At 41.9% G+C, this 19,327-nt stretch overlaps 1 protein-coding gene across 1 annotated transcript in view; it reads right to left on the reverse strand.

Annotated features, from left to right (window-relative positions):
• scp2a (sterol carrier protein 2a) overlaps positions 1-19,327 on the reverse strand; it is a 99,377-nt gene that overhangs the window by 23,535 nt on the left and 56,515 nt on the right. Inside the window, exons 12-13 of the mRNA XM_063064239.1 lie at positions 8,735-8,888; positions 5,696-5,795 (exon numbers count right to left, since the gene is read on the reverse strand). Coding sequence (XP_062920309.1) covers positions 5,696-5,795; positions 8,735-8,888 — 254 coding nt within the window. The remainder of the gene's footprint in view (positions 1-5,695; positions 5,796-8,734; positions 8,889-19,327) is intronic.

A 19,327-nucleotide genomic window follows, 5' to 3' on the forward strand; every position in this document is an offset into this window, starting at 1 on the left:
CTCCAGCAGGGTCCAAGGGAACACCTTGTCAGGCCCTGGGGATTTATCCACCCCGAGTTACCTCAAGACAGCAAACACCTCCTCCTCTGTAATCTGTATAGGGTCCATGAAGTTGATGCCATTTTGCCACATTTCTATAGACTCTCTGTTAGTGGTCACTAACCTTTTTAAGCCCAAGATCCCCTACCTCGACTTTAGTGAAAGGCAAGACCTACCTACTAAATCGTTTATAGAGAAAACACAGCCCAGATTGTACTTCCAATTTGAGGCCTTTTATTTGGGCTAATTGTATTTGAATTACACAAAATACTTTTGTCAAACTTTCAAATTAGTTCAAACAAGAAAACACCGTAACTAGCATATCAAACAGGCCATAGCTGTCTTTCTTTAAGAATATTACAATACATAGACATACTTTATTGATCCCGGGGGAAATTGAGTTTCGTTACAGCTGCATCAACCAAGAATAGAGCATAAATATAGCAATACAAAAACCACAAACAATCAAACAACAATATGCAAACTATGCCAGATGGAAATAAGTCCAGGACCAGCCTATTAGCTCAGTGTGTCTGACCCTCCACAGGAGGAGCTGCAAAGTTCAATGGCCACAGGCAGGAACAACCTCCCATAACACCCAGTGCTGTATCTCAGTGGAATATGGCCGGAGTCCAACAGTAAAAAGTTCAATATCCGGGCTACAAACATGTTGCTCGAGAAAATAAGACCAGGATTGCACCACCCGTTGTTAACCAGAACAGCAAGCCTCCAACTCCTTTACGCTTACCACTCTCAGTGCACTTCCAGTCAGCACGAACTGTCTGGAAGCCCTCCATGGAAAAGTTTCGGTCGGGTATGTCCACATGCAGCCAGGTTTCAGTAAAACACATAACACTGCTCTCCTGAAATGTTCTCTGACTCCTGGCTAGCGCCGTCAACTCCTTTAATTCACACCTTTAATTCTAAGTTTCATTATTTAGCAGGCCAGGCAGCATCTGTAGGAAGAGGTGCAGTCGACGTTTCAGGCCGAGACCCTTCGTCAGGACTAACTGAAGGAAGAGTGAGTAAGGGATTTGAAAGCTGGAGGGGGAGGGGGAGATCCAAAATGATTGGAGAAGACAGGAGGGGGAGGGATGGAGTCAAGAGCTGGACAGGTGATAGGCAAAAGGGGATACGAGAGGATCAAGGGACAGGAGGTCTGGGAAGAAAGACAAGGGTGGGGGGGACCCAGAGGATGGGCAAGAGGTATATTCAGAGGGACAGAGGGAGAAAAAGGAGAGTGAGAGAAAGAATGTGTGTATAAAAATAAGTAACAGATGGGGTACGAGGGGGAGGTGGGGCCTTAGCGGAAGTTAGAGAAGTCGATGTTCATGCCATCAGGTTGGAGGCTACCCAGACGGAATATAAGGTGTTGTTCCTCCAACCTGAGTGTGGCTTCATCTTTACAGTAGAGGAGGCCGTGGATAGACATGTCAGAATGGGAATGGGATGTGGAATTAAAATGTGTGGCCACTGGGAGATCCTGCTTTCTTTGGCGGACAGAGCGTAGATGTTCAGCAAAGCGGTCTCCCAGTCTGCGTCGGGTCTCGCCAATATAAAAGGCCACATCAGGAGCACCGGACGCAGTATATCACCCCAGTCGACTCACAGGTGAAGTGTTGCCTCACCTGGAAGGACTGTTTGGGGCCCTGAATGGTGGTAAGGGAGGAAGTGTAAGGGCATGTGCAGCACTTGTTCCGCTTACACGGATAAGAGCCAGGAGGGAGATCAGTGGGGATCAGTGCATGCTTCCTGCACGCATGCAGAACTCGTTGACTTTATTAACTTTGCCTCCAACTTTCACCCTGCCCTCAAGTTTACCTGGTCCATTTCCGACACCTCCCTCCCCTTTCTAGATCTTTCTGTCTCTGTCTCTGGAGACAGCTTATCCACTGATGTCTACTATAAGCCTACTGACTCTCACAGCTATCTGGACTATTCCTCTTCTCACCCTGTCTCTTGCAAAACCGCCATCCCCTTCTCGCAATTCCTCCGTCTCCGCCGCATCTGCTCTCAGGATGAGGCTTTTCATTCTAGGACGAGTGAGAAGTCTTCCTTTTTTAAAGAAAGGGGCTTCCCTTCCTCCACTATCAACTCTGCTCTTAAACGCATCTCCCCCATTTCACGTACATCTGCTCTCACTCCATCCTCCCACCACCCCACTAGGAATAGGGTTCCCCTGGTCCTCACCTACCACCCCACCAGCCTCCGGGTCCAACATATTATTCTCCGTAACTTCCGCCACCCCCAACGGGATCCCACCACTAAGCACATCTTTCCCTCCCCCACTCTCTCTGCATTCCGTAGGAATCGCTCCCTACGCAACTCCCTTGTCCATTCGTCCCCCCCATCCCTCCCCACTGATCTCCCTCCTGGCACTTATCCGTGTAAGCGGAACAAGTGCTACACATGCCCTTACACTTCCTCCCTAACCACCATTCAGGGCCCCAAACAGTCCTTCCAGGTGAGGCAACACTTCACCTGTGAGTCGACTGGGGTGATATACTGCGTCCGGTGCTCCCGATGTGGCCTTTTATATATTGGCGAGACCCGACGCAGACTGGGAGACCGCTTTGCTGAACATCTATGCTCTGTCCGACAGAGAAAGCAGGATCTCCCAGTGGCCACACATTTTAATTCCACATCCCATTCCCATTCTGACATGTCTATCCACGGCCTCCTCTACTGTAAAGATGAAGCCACACTCAGGTTGGAGGAACAACACCTTATATTCCGTCTGGGTAACCTCCAACCTGATGGCATGAACATCGATTTCTCTAACTTCCGCTATGGCCCCACCTCCCCCTCGTACCCCATCTGTTACTTATTTTTATGCACACATTCTTTCTCTCACTCTCCTTTTTCTCCCTCTGTCCCTCTGAATATACCTCTTGCCCAACCTCTGGGTCCCCCCTCCCTCCCTGTCTTTCTTCCCGGACCTCCTGTCCCATGATCCTCTCGTATCCCCTTTTGCCTATCACCTGTCCAGCTCTCGGCTCTATCCCTCCCGCTCCTGTCTTCTCCTATTATTTTGCATCTCCCCCTCCCCCTCCAGCTTTCAAATCCCTTACTCACTCTTCCTTCAGTTAGTCCTGATGAAGGGTCTCGGCCTGAAACATCGACTGCACCTCTTCCTACAGATGCTGCCTGGCCTGCTGCGTTCACCAGCAACTTTGATGTGTGTTGCTTGAATTTCCAGCATCTGCAGTATTCCTGTTGTTTTCATTATTTAGTTTTATTTCAACATGAAAAATAAATGAATAAAAATTGACTGTTGCACTCAGTGTGATGGCTGGGGCTGAATACTTTTCTGCTAGTTCCCTGAAATTTGGCTCATAACTACAGACAGCCAGTCTGAGACAGTCTGTGAGATGTCTGTCAGTAAGACAGCCCCTGTACTTAGATTTAATAATTTTCATCTGTGAAAATGGAATTTCACACAGATAAGTTGACCCAAAGTAGGCACTGACTTTTAGTGCACATGTGCTGAGATGAGTAAACTTCTCCCTGTTGACAAGCCCCCAAAAGTCACCATCCCTTGATCTTGCTTTAAGCTCGATGTCATTTTGCAAATCAATTATTTCCATTTCAGTATCACTTGGCACACCAAATACTTGCTGGAATTTGGCTGCCATCTGTCTATATTGATCGGCAGAAATGGGTTTGAAATAAATGCAGCAATATCTTTCATGACATTTAACTCCCCAAAATGCCAATCGAACTCTATTGCCAGTTTGTCTAGGTGAGCACAGTACTGCTCAGGGCGAAAAGTACTTTTTCCTTGATGGCCTGTAACATTTTTTCCAAGTTGGGAAAGTGTGTCAGCCTCCCATTCTTTAAATTTGAAATCCAAACACTGTGCTTGGCCTTAAATGCATTTACTGCACTTATCATGTGGGTTAGGTGTTGGTCTTTTCCCATGAGCTCGTTGTTAAGTGGGTTTAATTTAGCTGTTATGTCTGTTAGAAACCCTAAATCCAGTAGCCACGCATCATCTGACAGCTCCTTGTGCTCCTCGTTTCTTGTTGGCAGAAAAGTCTTTATCTCAGGCAGCAAGTCAACAAATCGTTGCAGCACTTTGCCATGACTCAACCACCGAACATCAGCATGAAGAATTATGTCTCCGTAAGCAGCATCGAGCTCATCCAATAACGCCTTGAATAATCGGTGGTGAAGCACTTTTGCTCAAACCAAGTTTATCAGTTTGACCACCAGTGTCATTACATGAGAAAAGTCCACGACCTTCCCAGCCAAGGCCTGCTGATGAATCACACAGTGATAATCCAGGAAGCTGGGAAAATCGGGGTCATTACAGCACAGTGCTATAAAACTAACGTGCACACCATGCATTGCTGGAGCCCCATCAGTAGCAATTGCCACCAGTTTATGAATGGGGATGTCATTTTCACGGACATATTTTTTAAACTCATTGTAAATATCCTCACCTCTCTTCTCTCCTTTCATTGCAAAAGAGTGAGGAAGTCCTCCTTTGTTGTAAAATCCTGCAAAGCGATTCTGACAAATACAAGCTGAGCTGTTTGCATTACATCCAGGAATTCATCAAACTATAATGAAAAATATTCACAGAGTGACAAGATCTTTAACACTTGTCGATCCACGTCCTCTGACAGTGACTCCACCCTGCTTGTCACTGTTGCAGGGCCAAGCGGTACATCATGTATTGCAGTTGTGATGTCATTTTTGTTTTTAAAGCCATTAAAAACAGTCTCTGCGGTAATGGCCATTGCTTCCTTGAATAAATCGCCATCTGTAAAAGGCTTCTTGTGTTTAACCAAAAGGTGACTTACACAAAATGATGCTTCAATAGCAGCCTTATTTTGAGCAGCATGTTTTATGAAAAAGGATTGCTGGGCCTTCAACCCTGATTTCAGCTCCTCAACTTTCCTGGCACGAATTGTGCTCTTTGGGGGGGGTACGTGTCTTTAAATTTCTGGTGGTTGGTGTCGTGGTGCCACTCCAGATTCCCTCTTTTAGTCAGTGCTTGTGTTTGGGGGCACAACATACATACACACTTGTCTTTCACCAAGGTAAATAGAAATTCCTCTTCCCATTCTGGATGGAAGTTGTACGTTTTTGCCTTCTTTCATGGAGCCTCTGCCATGCTAGCTAGCTACCTTGCAGGATATCACCAGAGAGTGCCGTATATTGATGTTTGCGACAGTCTGTACTCTTATCTAACCTAATTGGTCACGTTGATGCAGCAGAGGCTACGCTGAAAACGCAGTTCATGGCGGGGGAGGTACATACATGCGCACCGGGCAGAAAGAATGGAACTAAAACCCTGCAACCCAGAAACAATCTCTCTTTACAAGTAGTTTTCAATAGTGAAAATATTGCTATATTACCATTATCCTCATTAGCATTACTTATTTTTATAATGCTCACATTACAACAGTATTTGTGTATTTATTTTTCTTTTTTTTCGGGATCTACTGGGAAAGTCTCAAAGATCGACCAGTTGATCACGATCGACGGGTTGGTGACCCCCTACTCTATGTCCATCTCCTGAGTAAATACAGATGCAAAAGTCTCATTTAAGATCTCCCCTATTCCTTTTGGCTCCACACATGTTAAACCATCCAATCCCTGATCAGCTGCATATCCAACAGATATTTAGAGTACAGATTAATCTCACCTCTTGAAGTTTTTTCTCAATTTCTTTAAAAACAGTTTGGGCTTTGAAGCCATTAACACTGGATTCAGCACTGGTCGGAACTGCTTGGATGTGCTGGCCTCTGAAATCGAGAATAATATAAAGTGAAAGTCAAAGAATTTGAGCATGTTCAGAGTTGCATTTCATTGAGATCTACAACTTGTGCTGAGCTCTCATGTAGTGTAAACATAAATTTCAGTGTCAGCATCAACACACCTGGGTCAGGGAGAGGCAATGGTTTTCTGATAGGAGTAAAAGATAAACAGTCTTATTTACTATGTAAACATCGCCAATTGTAGTTTCAATGTTAAAATGCCAGTACTTACAAAACTTTCAATTATTCAAACTCACTAGGATGAATCAAGATACACAGGCAAAGATTAAGTTCTTCCTTCCTAGATATCTTGATGTAATTACATTATAAAGTCTCACACACCAGATTTCACTAATACGTCATCCATTAAAAATGCTCAACATGATTACTGAAAAAATAACTCTGTTAATTTCAATTTCTCACTCAGAAAATGAAATTATCAAGCTCAATATATCAAAAATAAAAAACAAATACTTCACAACATGACAGACTTATTCAACTGCTCTCCATTTGTTAAAGGTTTAATATCTGGCTTAAATTGAGTATTCTAATTTACAAAATTAGTAAGTTTTCTGTGTAGAGTTGGAAATGCGTATTCTTTCCTAGAAATGTTTGTAGAATTTATCAAATTACAGCTTTGCAGAAAGATGCAAAAACAAATTAATTGAAATAACAAAGCTTTATTGCACATAATAATTATCGAGGGAAGGTTGTATATAGCAACAGCAAGGTTCACAGTTGAATGAATCATGCCGCATTATTCACAGTTGGAGATTGCACTAACACAATTGATTAGTGTTGTGTATTTAGTATTTCAGTAATACATGAGTAATGTAAATACATTGTTTGATTAAGCATTCTTTGTTTAAATAATTCATTATAGTCTATATGCTAGAGTAAGGGAATTGCATACGTTATTACACTACCGTGTGATGAAGTGTGTGCCTCACTTAAAGTAAATAGACAAAACTACATGGTCTCCCAGAATCCCCGTGTATTTCTATCAATTATTTTTCTGTTTTAGAGTTAAAAAACATAACACTGGTGATGAATAAGTTTTAAATGAATTCAGGAAAACTAGCTACCTGTTGAAGTGCAGCAAAATGCTCGGGTTTTGAAAAGGCGCAGCAGGTGCTTCTTTGAGAAGCGACAGAGTTAAAATACAGAAAATGGACAAACTGATGGGCTCAATCTGTGATTACTAATAGTCATAATTTAAAAAAAAAACAGAAATGGCTGTCTACCTTGGAAAGATGCATTCGATTGTACAAGTGATCAGGATATTGTATACTAAGTGAATTCAGCAGTAGTTTGAAGCAAATAAAATAGCCAATGAAAAGCTATTTTTGCTGAGCATACTGGGTTTAAAGGCAGACAGTCTGCATAGACGTTTAACTGCTCCAACCAAAACACCCAACATGAGCTTTGCAAATATTGCGAAAGTAATCCAAGAACATTTAGAACTGAAGCCATTGATGGTTGCAGAACGCTTCAGGTTTCATAACCAGAATCAAAATGAAGGGGAGTCCATCTCAGTACAGGCGGCTGAATTGAAGAAGCTGCCTGAACATTGTCAATTCAGTGATAGGCTTAATGATGCACTGAGCGATCACTCAGTTTGTGGAATCTTACAAGAAAGCATTCAAAAACTGCTCCTAACTGAAGCACAACTTACATTTAAAAGAGCAGTTGAAATAGCTGCATCAATGGAAACAGCAGACAGAGATGCCATGTTTTATGTTTTGGAGTTACAAAAATAACAATTAGTATTGTATAAAAATTTTCCACTTACATTCTTTTTTTTGCTGGAGAAATAATTTTGCCTTTAAACTGTTGTTATTTGTGTCTCTGATTCAGTTTGATGTGTAATTAAGTTTTTATTTCCCAATTTACTCATTCATGTAACACTACTATCATTTATCATCCATCTCCAATTGTCTTTTAATTGAGGAGGCAGTTAAGAGTCAACCACAATGGTGCGTCTCAAGTTATGTCTAAGTCAAAAGTAGTAAAGGCTTCTTACCCTGAAGTCCTGTTGTAAAGGAAGCCCTACCTCCAAATCATTCTTTGGCAAAGCTGTGTGAATACTTGTGTACGCTAATAGTCTTTTCAGTTTGTGAACAAATATCTCATAGTGATAATATATATCCCCAAAAAATATTGTAATTTCTTTCGTGAGAGTCATGGAAAAATAAAAGAGCGCTTTGCTGCATTGAAAATTAAGCATTTTCATGTCTACATAATACTGACATTCATATAATAAAGAATATAACAAGTTAGAGACTGCATTAATGAGTTCTAATAAATCTTATTTATTTATTGGAAATTATTCTCACCAAAGATACATGACTGCATTGGGTAAAAGTGAAATTTTTTTTTAGACAAAGAAATGTTGTACAACAGATAGGAGTGGATCCATTGACTAACCAAACTTAAAAGTTTATACTAATGCAGTAATGTATGAATAAGAACACAGAGACTGAGCAATGATGGAAGAATTGTTGGCTGTTTACCCGAGGCAAAATTCTGATCTCATGGTTATCTCTCATTTTGCGAAAGTGCACCTAGGGTCAAGCAAGTGATACATCCCATTTGACAGTCCCCTACCAGTCTACGTGGGTTCCAAAACAAGATTTTGTTCAGGGCCTCAGTCTATTTGCGTCTGGTAAATAGGAAGTAGGAAGAGATTGAAAAGCTGTAATCTCATTACTGACGGGCAGGAAAAGGTTTTTGTCTGGTTCAAGTTAAAGTGAAGGACCACATTGTTTCAGTGTAAAGGTAGACCTCTAGTTTGCATTACAGGCAATGCCTAAGCACACAGGCTGAAGCTGAATGGAGATCTCGGCTTACGCTGCGCACACACACTGCATTCACTACTGCATCTTCATGCTACCCAGTTCCCTGGTATATAAGGAGTATTAACTCACCTCACAGCATCTGGGAAACCCATCCTGTATATCGTTACAACCACAGCACCACCAAGGCCGATATTATGCTGCAAGGCGACCTTTGCCCCAGGAACTTGCCTCTTGTCGGCTTCGCCTCTCAGCTGCCAGCACAGTTCAGCACACTGGGCCAGACCTGACAAGTCAAACACAGACACTGTCGATGTTTAAGCTCGCTCAGGCACAAAACCAAGAAAGCCAGAACACAGCAGCACTTTTCAAGCTTCCAAACACGGGGTTTGATTAGTTTAAATACTAGAGAAAATCGGTGGCTTTAACCAACTATGTGCAATGATAATATATAAATGTATATCATGGAGATTTTGCAAGATTGTTCCCAAAACTGAGTTATTGATAGAAGTCTGTCTGACTAAAACTTACAGGTTTTTCCTCTATTTTAATGCAACTGGACCAAAAGCAGAATAGTGGGAATGCAGTTGTGTGGGTCTGGTTCATGCAGAGGCACATTTACAGTAGATCATTAAAAAATTGATTAAAAGATACAGACATTAACATTTTTCCATTTTTTAAGGATAGTGATGTGTACTTGAGACGGAATTACATGACAGCTTAAATCCTATCGCCCTACAGTCCCCCAAACATGATAATCCAGATGATAATTCTATATAACACAGGACTTAAGTTACTGTACTTCAAACCTGTAACACTAGTACAAGCAAAGTTTTGTCTTTACAAGTTCCCAGGCAAAGCAAACAATGCAGCTCTATGATTTTAGAGCAATAGGATACTATCAAAGTCGTCCAGACGTTAAAGTAGCAAGCGTAGAATAAGGATTTCTAGTAACAGGAGTGCTTTGAGCAATGTGGAACGAGAGATCAATTCAAAGTAAGCAAGCTTATTGTAGAACCAGGGAAGGCATGAATATCTGTTGTTTTGAAATAGTGCTTGTGACAAGACTGGACGTGGGATGCTGGGTTTGAAGAGCAGGAGGAACATTGCTAACATTAGCAGATGTTTCTGATAAAGTCATGTTACCGATTCCTTACATTCTTGTAACTTGCATACAGAGCTAAAGATTCTGTGTGCAATCTTGGGTTTTTAGCAAACGAGTTATTATGGAAAAGGAAATACAGGATTTCTGACCAAGTACCAGTTATACAGGTCACACAAAAGTACTAACAAATCCTTGGAAATGTCTGCTTCAATTAAAATACAAACCATATTTTTAACAACTACAACACATGGGACAGAAAATTGCTGATAAAGTAATTTATTTTGCATCTAAATAACTCAAATAATCTTGTTTTCCCTTTCATTGAAGAATAATCCCCTGCACTTGCAAACTATATGTATATTTACAGAACCCATTGGAAACATAGAACTATGTCTAATTCTCCCCATATGACCCACTTACAGTGCCTATAAGAAGTATTCACTCCCCTTGGAAGTTTTCATGTTTATTGTTTTATAACACTGAATCACAGTGAATTTAATCTGGCTTTTTTTTTGACAGTGATCAACAGAAAAAGACTTTTTCATGTCAAAATGAAAACAGATCTCTACAAAGTGCTCTAAATTAATTACAAATATAAAACTCAAAATAATTGATTGCATAATTATTCACCCTCTTCAAGCCAGTATTTAGTAGATGCATCTTTGGTAGCAATTACAGCCTTGAGACTGTGGATCTGGACACATCTGTACCCTGCAATTTTTCCCATTCTTCTTACAAAACTGCTCAAGCTCTGTCAGATTGCTTTGGGATCATAAGTGAGCAGCCCTTTTCAAGTCCAGCCACAACTTCTCAATTGGATTGAGGTCTGGACTCTGATTTGGCCACTCCAGAGCATTAACTTCCTTGTTTTTAAGTCATTCCTGTGTAGGTTTGGCTTTATGATTGGGGTCATTGTCTGGCCGGAAAACAAATCTTCTCCTAAGTTGCAGTTCTCTTGCAGACTGCATCCAGTTTTCCTCCAGGACTTCCCTGTATTTTGCTGCATTCATTTTACCCTCTACCTTCACAAGCCTTCCAGGCCCTGCTGCAGTGAAGCATCCCCACAGCGTGATGCAGCCACCACCATGCTTCATGGCAGGGATGGTATGCTTTTGATGATGTACCATGTTTGGCTTATGCCAAACATAGCATTTAGTCTGATGACAAAAAGCTCAATTTTGGTTTCATCAGACCATAGAATCTTCTTCCAGCAGACTTCATAGTCTCCCGCATGCCTTCTGGCAAACTTTAGTCAAGATTTCACATGAGTATTGTTTTCCCAATGGTGGCTTTCTCTTTGCTACTTTTCCATAAAGCTGCAACTGGTGAAGCACCCGGGCAACAGCTGTTGTGTGTGCAATCTCTCCCATCTCAGACACTGAAGCTTGGAACTCCTCCAAGAGTTGTCATAGGTCTCTTAGTGACCTCCCTCGCTAATCCTCTTCCTGCATGGTCACTCCGTTTTTGAGGACAGCGTGCTCTGGGCAGATTTACATCTGAGCCATAATAGAAACATAGAAAATAGGTGCAGGAGTAGGCCATTCGGCCCTTCGAGCCTGCACCGCCATTTATTATGATCATGGCTGATCCTCCAACTCAGAACCCCGCCCCAGTCTTCCCTCCATACCCCCTGACCCCCGTAGCCACAAGGGCCATATCTAACTCCCTCTTAAATATAGCCAATGAACTGGCCTCAACTGTTTCCTGTGGCAGAGAATTCCACAGATTCACCACTCTCTGTGTGAAGAAGTTTTTCCTAATCTCGGTCCTAAAAGGCTTCCCCTCTATCCTCAAACTGTGACCCCTCATTCTGGACTTCCCCAACATCAGGAACAATCTTCCTGCATCTAGCCTGTCCAATCCCTTTAGGATCTTATACGTTTCAATCAGATCCCTCCTCAATCTTCTAAATTCCAACGAGTACAAGCGCAGTTCATCCAGTCTTTCTTCATATGAAAGTCCTGCCATCCCAGGAATCAATCTGGTGAACCTTCTTTGTACTCCCTCTATGGCAAGGATGTCTTTCCTCAGATTAGGGGACCAAAACTGCACACAATACTCCAGGTGTGGTCTCACCATGGCCTTGTACAACTGCAGTAGTACCTCCCTGCTCCTGTACTCGAATCCTCTCGCTATAAATGCCAGCATACCATTCGCCTTTTTCACCGCCTGCTATACCTGCATGCCCACTTTCAATGACTGGTGTATAATGACACCCAGGTCTCGTTGCACCTCCCCTTTTCCTAATCAGCCACCATTCAGATAATAATCTGTTTTCCTATTTTTGCCACCAAAGTGGATAACTTCACATTTATCCACATTAAATTGCATCTGCCATGAATTTGCCCACTCACCCAACCTATCCAAGTCACCCTGCATCCTCTTAGCATCCTCCTCACAGCTAACACTGCCACTAAATCTTTCTATTTCTTGTTGATTGACTTAACTGTACTCCAAGGGATATTCAGTGACTTGGAAATTTTCTTATATTCATCTCCTGACTTGTGCTTTCCAAAAACCTTTTTTGCAATGTTGCCAGAAGTGTTCTCTTGTTCTTCCTTGTGTAGTTTTTGCCAGGATACTGACTCACCAACAGTTGGACCTTCACCAACAGCTGGAACTTCTAGATACAGATGTATTTTTACTACAGTCAATTGAAACACCTTGACTGCATCCAGGTCTCCACAAGCAGATCTCCATTTAACTAATTATGTGACATCTGAAACCAATTGGCTGCACCAGTGATGATTTGGTGTGTCATATTAAAGGGGGGGGGGAATATTTATGAAATCAATCATTTTGTATTTTATATTAGTAATTAATTTAGATCACTTTGTAGAGATCTAGTTTCAATTTTACACAAAAGTCTTTTTCTGTTGATCAGTGTTAAAAAAAAAACAAATTAAATCCACTGTGATTCAATGTTGTAAAACAATAAAGCATGAAAACTTCCAAGGTGAGTGAATACTTTTCATAAGCACTGTACACTGCACACAAAAAGTAGATACAGATATGTACAACACAGAAAAAAAGCCCCTTGGCTTATGCTTGTCCATGCCAAATAAGATGTATACTTAATTCAGTCCTACTTCCCGGCACCTGGCCCATATCCCTAACTCATGTTACCCATTTACCTGCCTACATACAGGACTTCTTAAATCTACCTAATATACCTACCTCAACCACTTCCTCTGACACAGCTGTTCCTGTATACCTACCACTCGTTGTGTTAAAAACTTGCCTCTCAGGTTCTTACTATTCCTTTCATCTCTTACTTTAAAACTATGTCCTTTAGTTTTCGATTCCCTAACCCTGGAAAAAAGACCACTCACCTTGCCTTTGCCCTTATGATTTTACGTACCTCAAAGAGATAACCCCTCAGTTTCCAGCCCATCTAACCTCTGCCTACAATTCAGCTCCTTGAGTCCTGGCGACATCCTTGTACATCTTGTTTACACTCCTGTATACGTTTCATCACATCCTTCCTGTCACAGGCTGATCAAAACTGAACACAATATTGTAAGTGTGACCTCACTAATGTCTTATATAATCATAACATAACTTCCCAACTTCTATATTTAATGCCCTGCTGACTGATGAATACCAGAATGTCAAAAGCCTTCTTCACTGCCATATCTGCATATGAGTCCACTTTAGGGGAATTATACACCTGGACTCCACAGTCCTTCTGTTCTACAACAGTACCCAGGGCTCAATGCAAACATCCTATCTTGATTTGTCCTTTCAAAATGTAACACTTTTGTCTGCCAGTGCCACTTTTGAGGACATAAATAATCTTCCAGAAATAGTAGGGGACTGAGGGTCTCGTGAGATGGAGGAACTGAGGGAAACATGTGCTAGTAGGGAAGTGATGTTAGGTAAATTGAAGGGATTAAAGGCAGATAAATCCTAAGGGCCAGATGGTCTGCATCCCAGAGTGCTTAAGGAAGTAGCCCAAGAAATAGTGGATGCACTAGTGATAATTTTTCAAAACTCTTTAGATTCTGGACTCGTTCCTGAGGATTGGAGGGTGGCTAATGTAACCCCGCTTTTTAAAAAAGGAGGGAGAGAGAAACCAGGGAATTGTAGACTGGTTAGCCTGACATCGGTGGTGGGGAAAATGCAAGAGTCAGTTATCAAAGATGTGATAACAGCACATTTGGAAAGCAGTGAAATCATCAGACAAATTCAGCATGGATTTGCGAAAGGAAAATCATGTCTGACAAACCTCATAGAATTTTTTGAGAATGTAGCTAGTTGAGTGGATAGGGGAGAACCAGTGGATGTGGTATATTTGGATTTTCAAAAGGCTTTTGACAAGGTCCCACACAGGAGATTAGTGTGCAAACTTAAAGCACATGGTATTGGGGGTATGGTATTGATGTGGAAAGAGAATTGGTTGGCAGACAGGAAGCAAAGGGTGGGAATAAACGGGACCTTTTCAGAATGGCAGGTAGTGACTAGTGGGGTACCGCAAGGCTCAGTGCTGGAACCCCAGTTGTTTACAATATATATTAATGACTTAGACGAGGGAATTAAATGCAGCATCTCCAAGTTTGCGGATGACACGAAGCTGGGCGGCAGTGTTAGCTGTGAGGAAGATGCTAAGAGTATGCAGGGTGAATTGGATAGGTTAGGTGAGTGGGCAAATTCATGGCAGATGCAATTTAATGTGGATAAATGTGAGGTTGTCCACTTTGGTGGCAAGAACATGAAAACAGATTATTATCTCAATGGTGGCCGATTAGGAAAAGGGGAGGTGCAACGAGACCTGGGTGTCATTATACACCAGTCATTGAAAGCGGGCATGCAGGTACAGCAGGCCGTGAAAAAGACAAATGGTATGCTGGCATTCATAGCAAGAGGATTTCAGTACAGGAGCAGGGAAGTACTACTGCAGTTGTACAAGGCCTTGGTGAGACCATACCTGGAGTATTGTGTGCAGTTTTGGTCCCCTAATCAGAGGAAAGACATTCTTGCCATAGAGGGAGTACAAAGAAGGTTCACCAGATTGATTCCTGGGATGGCAGGACTTTCATATGATGAAAGACTGGATCGACTAGGCTTGTACTCGCTGGAATTTAGAAGATTGAGGGGGGATCTGATTGAAACATATAAAATTCTAAAGGGATTGGACAGGCTCGATGCAGGAAGATTGTTCCCGATGTTGGGGAAGACCAGAATGAGGGGTCACAGTTTGAGGATAAAGGGGAAGCCTTTTAGGACCAAGACGAGGAAAAACTTCTTCACACAGACAGTGGCAAATCTGTGGAATTCTCTGCCACAGGAAACAGTTGAGGCCAGTTCATTGGCTATATTTAAGAGGGAGTTAGATATGGCCCTTGTGGCTAAAGGGATCAAGGAGTATGGAGAGAAGGCAGGTATAGGGTTCTGAGTTGGATGATCAGCCAGCCATGATCATACTGAATGGCGGTGCCGGCTTGAAGGGCCGAATGGCCTACTCCTGCACCTATTGTCTATGTTTCACACTTATATGAATTAAATTCCATTAGTCGCTCCTTAGCCCACCTACCTAGCTGATTAAGCTCGCACTGCAGCTCTTGATACAGTTCACTGTCATTAATATCAGCTATTTCAATGTCATCTGCAAACTTACAATTCCTTGTATATTGTCATCCAAACCGTTCATATAGATAATAAATAACCCTGGGGCACATTCCAGCCTGTTTCCTACTGTCCAGCCAATTTTATATTGCTTGTTAGCTCTCACTGGATGCCTTATGATCCAACCTTCCATATGAAAGAGCAGCCTACCATGCAGAACCTGATCAAAAGCCTCACTGAACTGTACATACTCTACATTTATCACCCACCTCTCGACAATGTTCCCCATCAATTCATCAAAAAATTCTAATTAGTAAGACAAGATCTCCTGTGCACAAAGCCATGCTGGCAACCTTTGGTCAGTTCCTGCCTTTCCAAAAACAAATAAATCTTATCCATTTCAATGTTTTTCAGCAACTTACTGGATGTTAGGCTAATGGGTCTCTAATCACTAGGTCTATCATTATAGCCCTCTTGAATAAAAGTACAAAAACATCAAGAGCTTGCAATTTTTGGAAGTTACTTAGAAATGATAAAAACGCAGCACAGAAACTGTCCCTGCATCCTAACGCATCTAGCTCCATGTACACTTCCTCCCGGTTTACGTCATCACACTGTGTCACTACATCCCTTTACTCCTCTAAACCTCATGTTTTTTTTTCCTGGAATGAAAATTTGCTTTGGCCAATTATCTTTTCACTGCCACCCTTAGAATGCAATGTTCTTCATTTCAGCACACCACTGCATAACCTTGGAATTATCCAGTTCACAGAAAATGAATTACAGTCACTTTCAGCAGGGCTAAGAAATATATAACAATGGGCAGCACAGCAGCAAGGCCGGTAGAGCCCCTGGCTCACTGACAGGTTCATTCCTAACCTCAGGTGTTTCTTTTTGGAGACTACACTTTCCCATTGTCTGACTGCTTTTCCCCCAGTTGTTCCGGTTTGCTCTCACATTCCAAAGTCATGCAGGTGGGCAGCTTATCTGGCTGCTCTAGATTGCCCCTGCATGCAGGTGAGGGATAGAACCTGGGGGAGTTCATCAGAATGTGAAGAAAATAAATAAGGATTACTGTAAATGGTTGGTTGACAGCTAGTAAAGTCCTGATAGGCTGGAAGGCCTGCTGTGTGTTATACCACTCCATGACTGGTGGTGCAAGTTAAATATTTATCACAAAATGGTAGTTGGAATTCTGGGCATGTTATAAATCAGGACAACGGAAGAAGGTTGATACAGTAATCATTGAGGACTTCAATCTACTTAAAAACTAGATAATTACATCAGTACTGTATTTAAAAGATGTAAACCAATTTCATGAAATGTATACTATCTTGAGGATCAAGAACTGACAAGACACTTGATGCTGTTTTGTGCATTGAGAAAGGGTTAATTGACAATATTTTTAGAAAGGATTATTCAAGGAAGAGTGACCAACATACGATAGAATTTTATACTGAATTTTAGAACATTAAAGCAGTACAGCTTAGGATTTCTGTGCCAGACTAAGCTAACTTCCTTCTTCTTATGCACCATTCATATCCCTGCATGTTCACGTGTCATCAGCTACCTCTTGAACACCACCATCATATCTTCTATCACAAATACCCTTGATCAGGTTCAGTCCAAAATTAGGCTCCAAAATATGGACAGAGGGAACTATGTAGTTATGAGATAAGAGATGGCTATGGTAGAGTGGGAAAATACACAAGTGTATAATAGCAAAATAGCAAACAAGCGTGCATATTAAGACACAAACAGCTGTGGCTTTGACAGATGAAATTTAAAGTGTTACTAAATCTAAATCTATCTCTATCAGGTCACCTCTCAGTCTCCTTCACTCAAGAAAAATCAGATAGCATATCCCATCACTTTCACTAACTCAATCCTCCATTCAAAGCAACATCCTCGTGAATCTGTTCTGTAAACTCTCCAGCTTAACCCTGTATTATGGTGATCAAAACTGTACACCACATTCATATTATGGCATAACAAACATTTTGTCCAACATAATATGATATCACCACACTTAATAGTAGGAAGAGTAGATTCAGCATGGATTTATGGGTGGAAAATCATATGTGACTAATCTCCTAGAGCCAATTTTTCATAAATTCTATTGTATTTCTTTATTTTCCTGTAAATGCCTGGAAGAAAATGAATCTCATGGGGGTATATGGTGACATATATGATCTTTGATAATAAATTGACTTTGATTCTTGAAGGATACAAACACCAGAATAGATAAGGAAACAACAGAAGTGTATAATTGTTCCTACACAGGAGCGTAGTCAATTAGCTTAGAGCAAATTTGGGGATTAGATTTGGTTTGAGAATTAGCTATCAGGAAAACAGCAAACCACGGGGGAAAAAGTTCTTTCCTAGCATTTGTCCATAACTAGCTGGGTACTGCAGGGATCAGTGCCTGAATCAAAGATTTGTCAGTGGGCACAGGTTTCTTACTTCCAAGCTTGTGATAATACAAAACAAAGAGGAATTCTGAGTAGGAAGGAGGATAAAAATGAAGTTTCAAGGTGATGCGGGAAAGATGACTGAGTAAGCAAGTACAAAGCTGATGACATTTCATGAGAAGACGTGAAGTTATTCATTCGGTGCACAAAAACAGCAAAACAGATTGTTTTAATGGTGAAAAATTGGGAAATATTGATCTTCACAGGGTCTAGGTTAAGTTCAAGTTCAGTTTACTGTCAATGAATGGTACACGTGTATACCACCAAACAAAACAACATTCTTCTGGACCAAGGTGCACAACACAGTACATATAACTCAAACACACAACACATAAAATAATAAATTAACAAACAATAAGGTGCATTTACAATAGAAGCTAAAAATTAAACAGTATAATGCTACTGGTATTGCACACGTGTTGAGACCCGAGTGATGGCAGGGAGTTCAGTAGTCTTACAGCCTGGGGGAAGAAGCCGTTTCCCACGCTAACAGTTCCTGTTCTAATGCTCTGGTGCCTCCTGCCTAATAGTAAGGAGTTAAAGAGATTGTTGGATGAATGGGAGGAATAACTGATAATGATACGGGCTCTGCGTATCTCTGATAGGTGGAAGACAGACCCCAATGATCCTCTCAGCAGTTCTTGCAATGCTTTGTAGGGATTTGCGATCAGATGCCTTGCAATTCCAGTACCTCTATGATGCTCCTGTAAAATTTGGTTAAAATGGTGGGGGGGCAGTGGGGAGAAGAGCTCGCTCACCTCAAACTCCTCAGGAAGTGGAGACATTGCTGGGCTACTTTGACCAAAGAGTGGTGTTGAGGGACAAGGTGAGATCGTCCATTATGAGCACTCCCAGAAACTTGGTGTTTCCACTGTCTCCACAGAGTAGGCCAATGAGGGGTGGTCAGCCGGCAGCTTTCTGAAGTCCACAATCATCTCTTTTTTTTGATCTGGCCCACGTTGAGACTCAAGTTGCTGTGCTTGCACCATTCTACCAAATGCTCTACTTCCACTCTGTACACTACCTTGTTGTCATTGTTGACGAGGCCGACCACTGTGGCATCATCAGTGAACTTGACGATTCAGTTTGAATTGGATCTAGCAGTGCAGTCATGTGTCAGCAGCGAACTGAGCACACAGTCCTGGGGAGCGCCAGCACTCAGTGTGATGAAGCTCCAGATGTTTCTGCCAACACGGACTCTCAGGAAGTCCAGGATCCAGTTACAGAGAGAGGTGTTGAGACCCAGAGAGGACAGTCTACTCACCAGCTTCTTCATACTAAATGCTCAGCTGAAGTCAATAAGCAGCATATGAGGCACCATTTTCCAAATGTGATGAGGCTACAGCATCATCAGTGGACCGATTTGAGTGATAAGCGAACTGGAAAGGGTCCAATGCAGCAGGAAGATGGGATTTAATGCGACCTATAACCAGCTGCTCAAAACTTTGTTGTGGTCAGTACCATTGCACAGGAGTCATGGAGGCAGGTTACTGTTGCCCTCTTGGGCACCGGGATGATGGTGGCTGCCTCAAAGCCTGAGGGGACAGTGAACTGTTCCAGAGAGATTTTCAAGATGTCTGTTAT

The sequence above is a fragment of the Mobula hypostoma genome, chromosome 12, assembly GCF_963921235.1.
Source record: "Mobula hypostoma chromosome 12, sMobHyp1.1, whole genome shotgun sequence".
Classification (NCBI taxonomy): Eukaryota; Metazoa; Chordata; class Chondrichthyes; order Myliobatiformes; family Myliobatidae; genus Mobula; species Mobula hypostoma.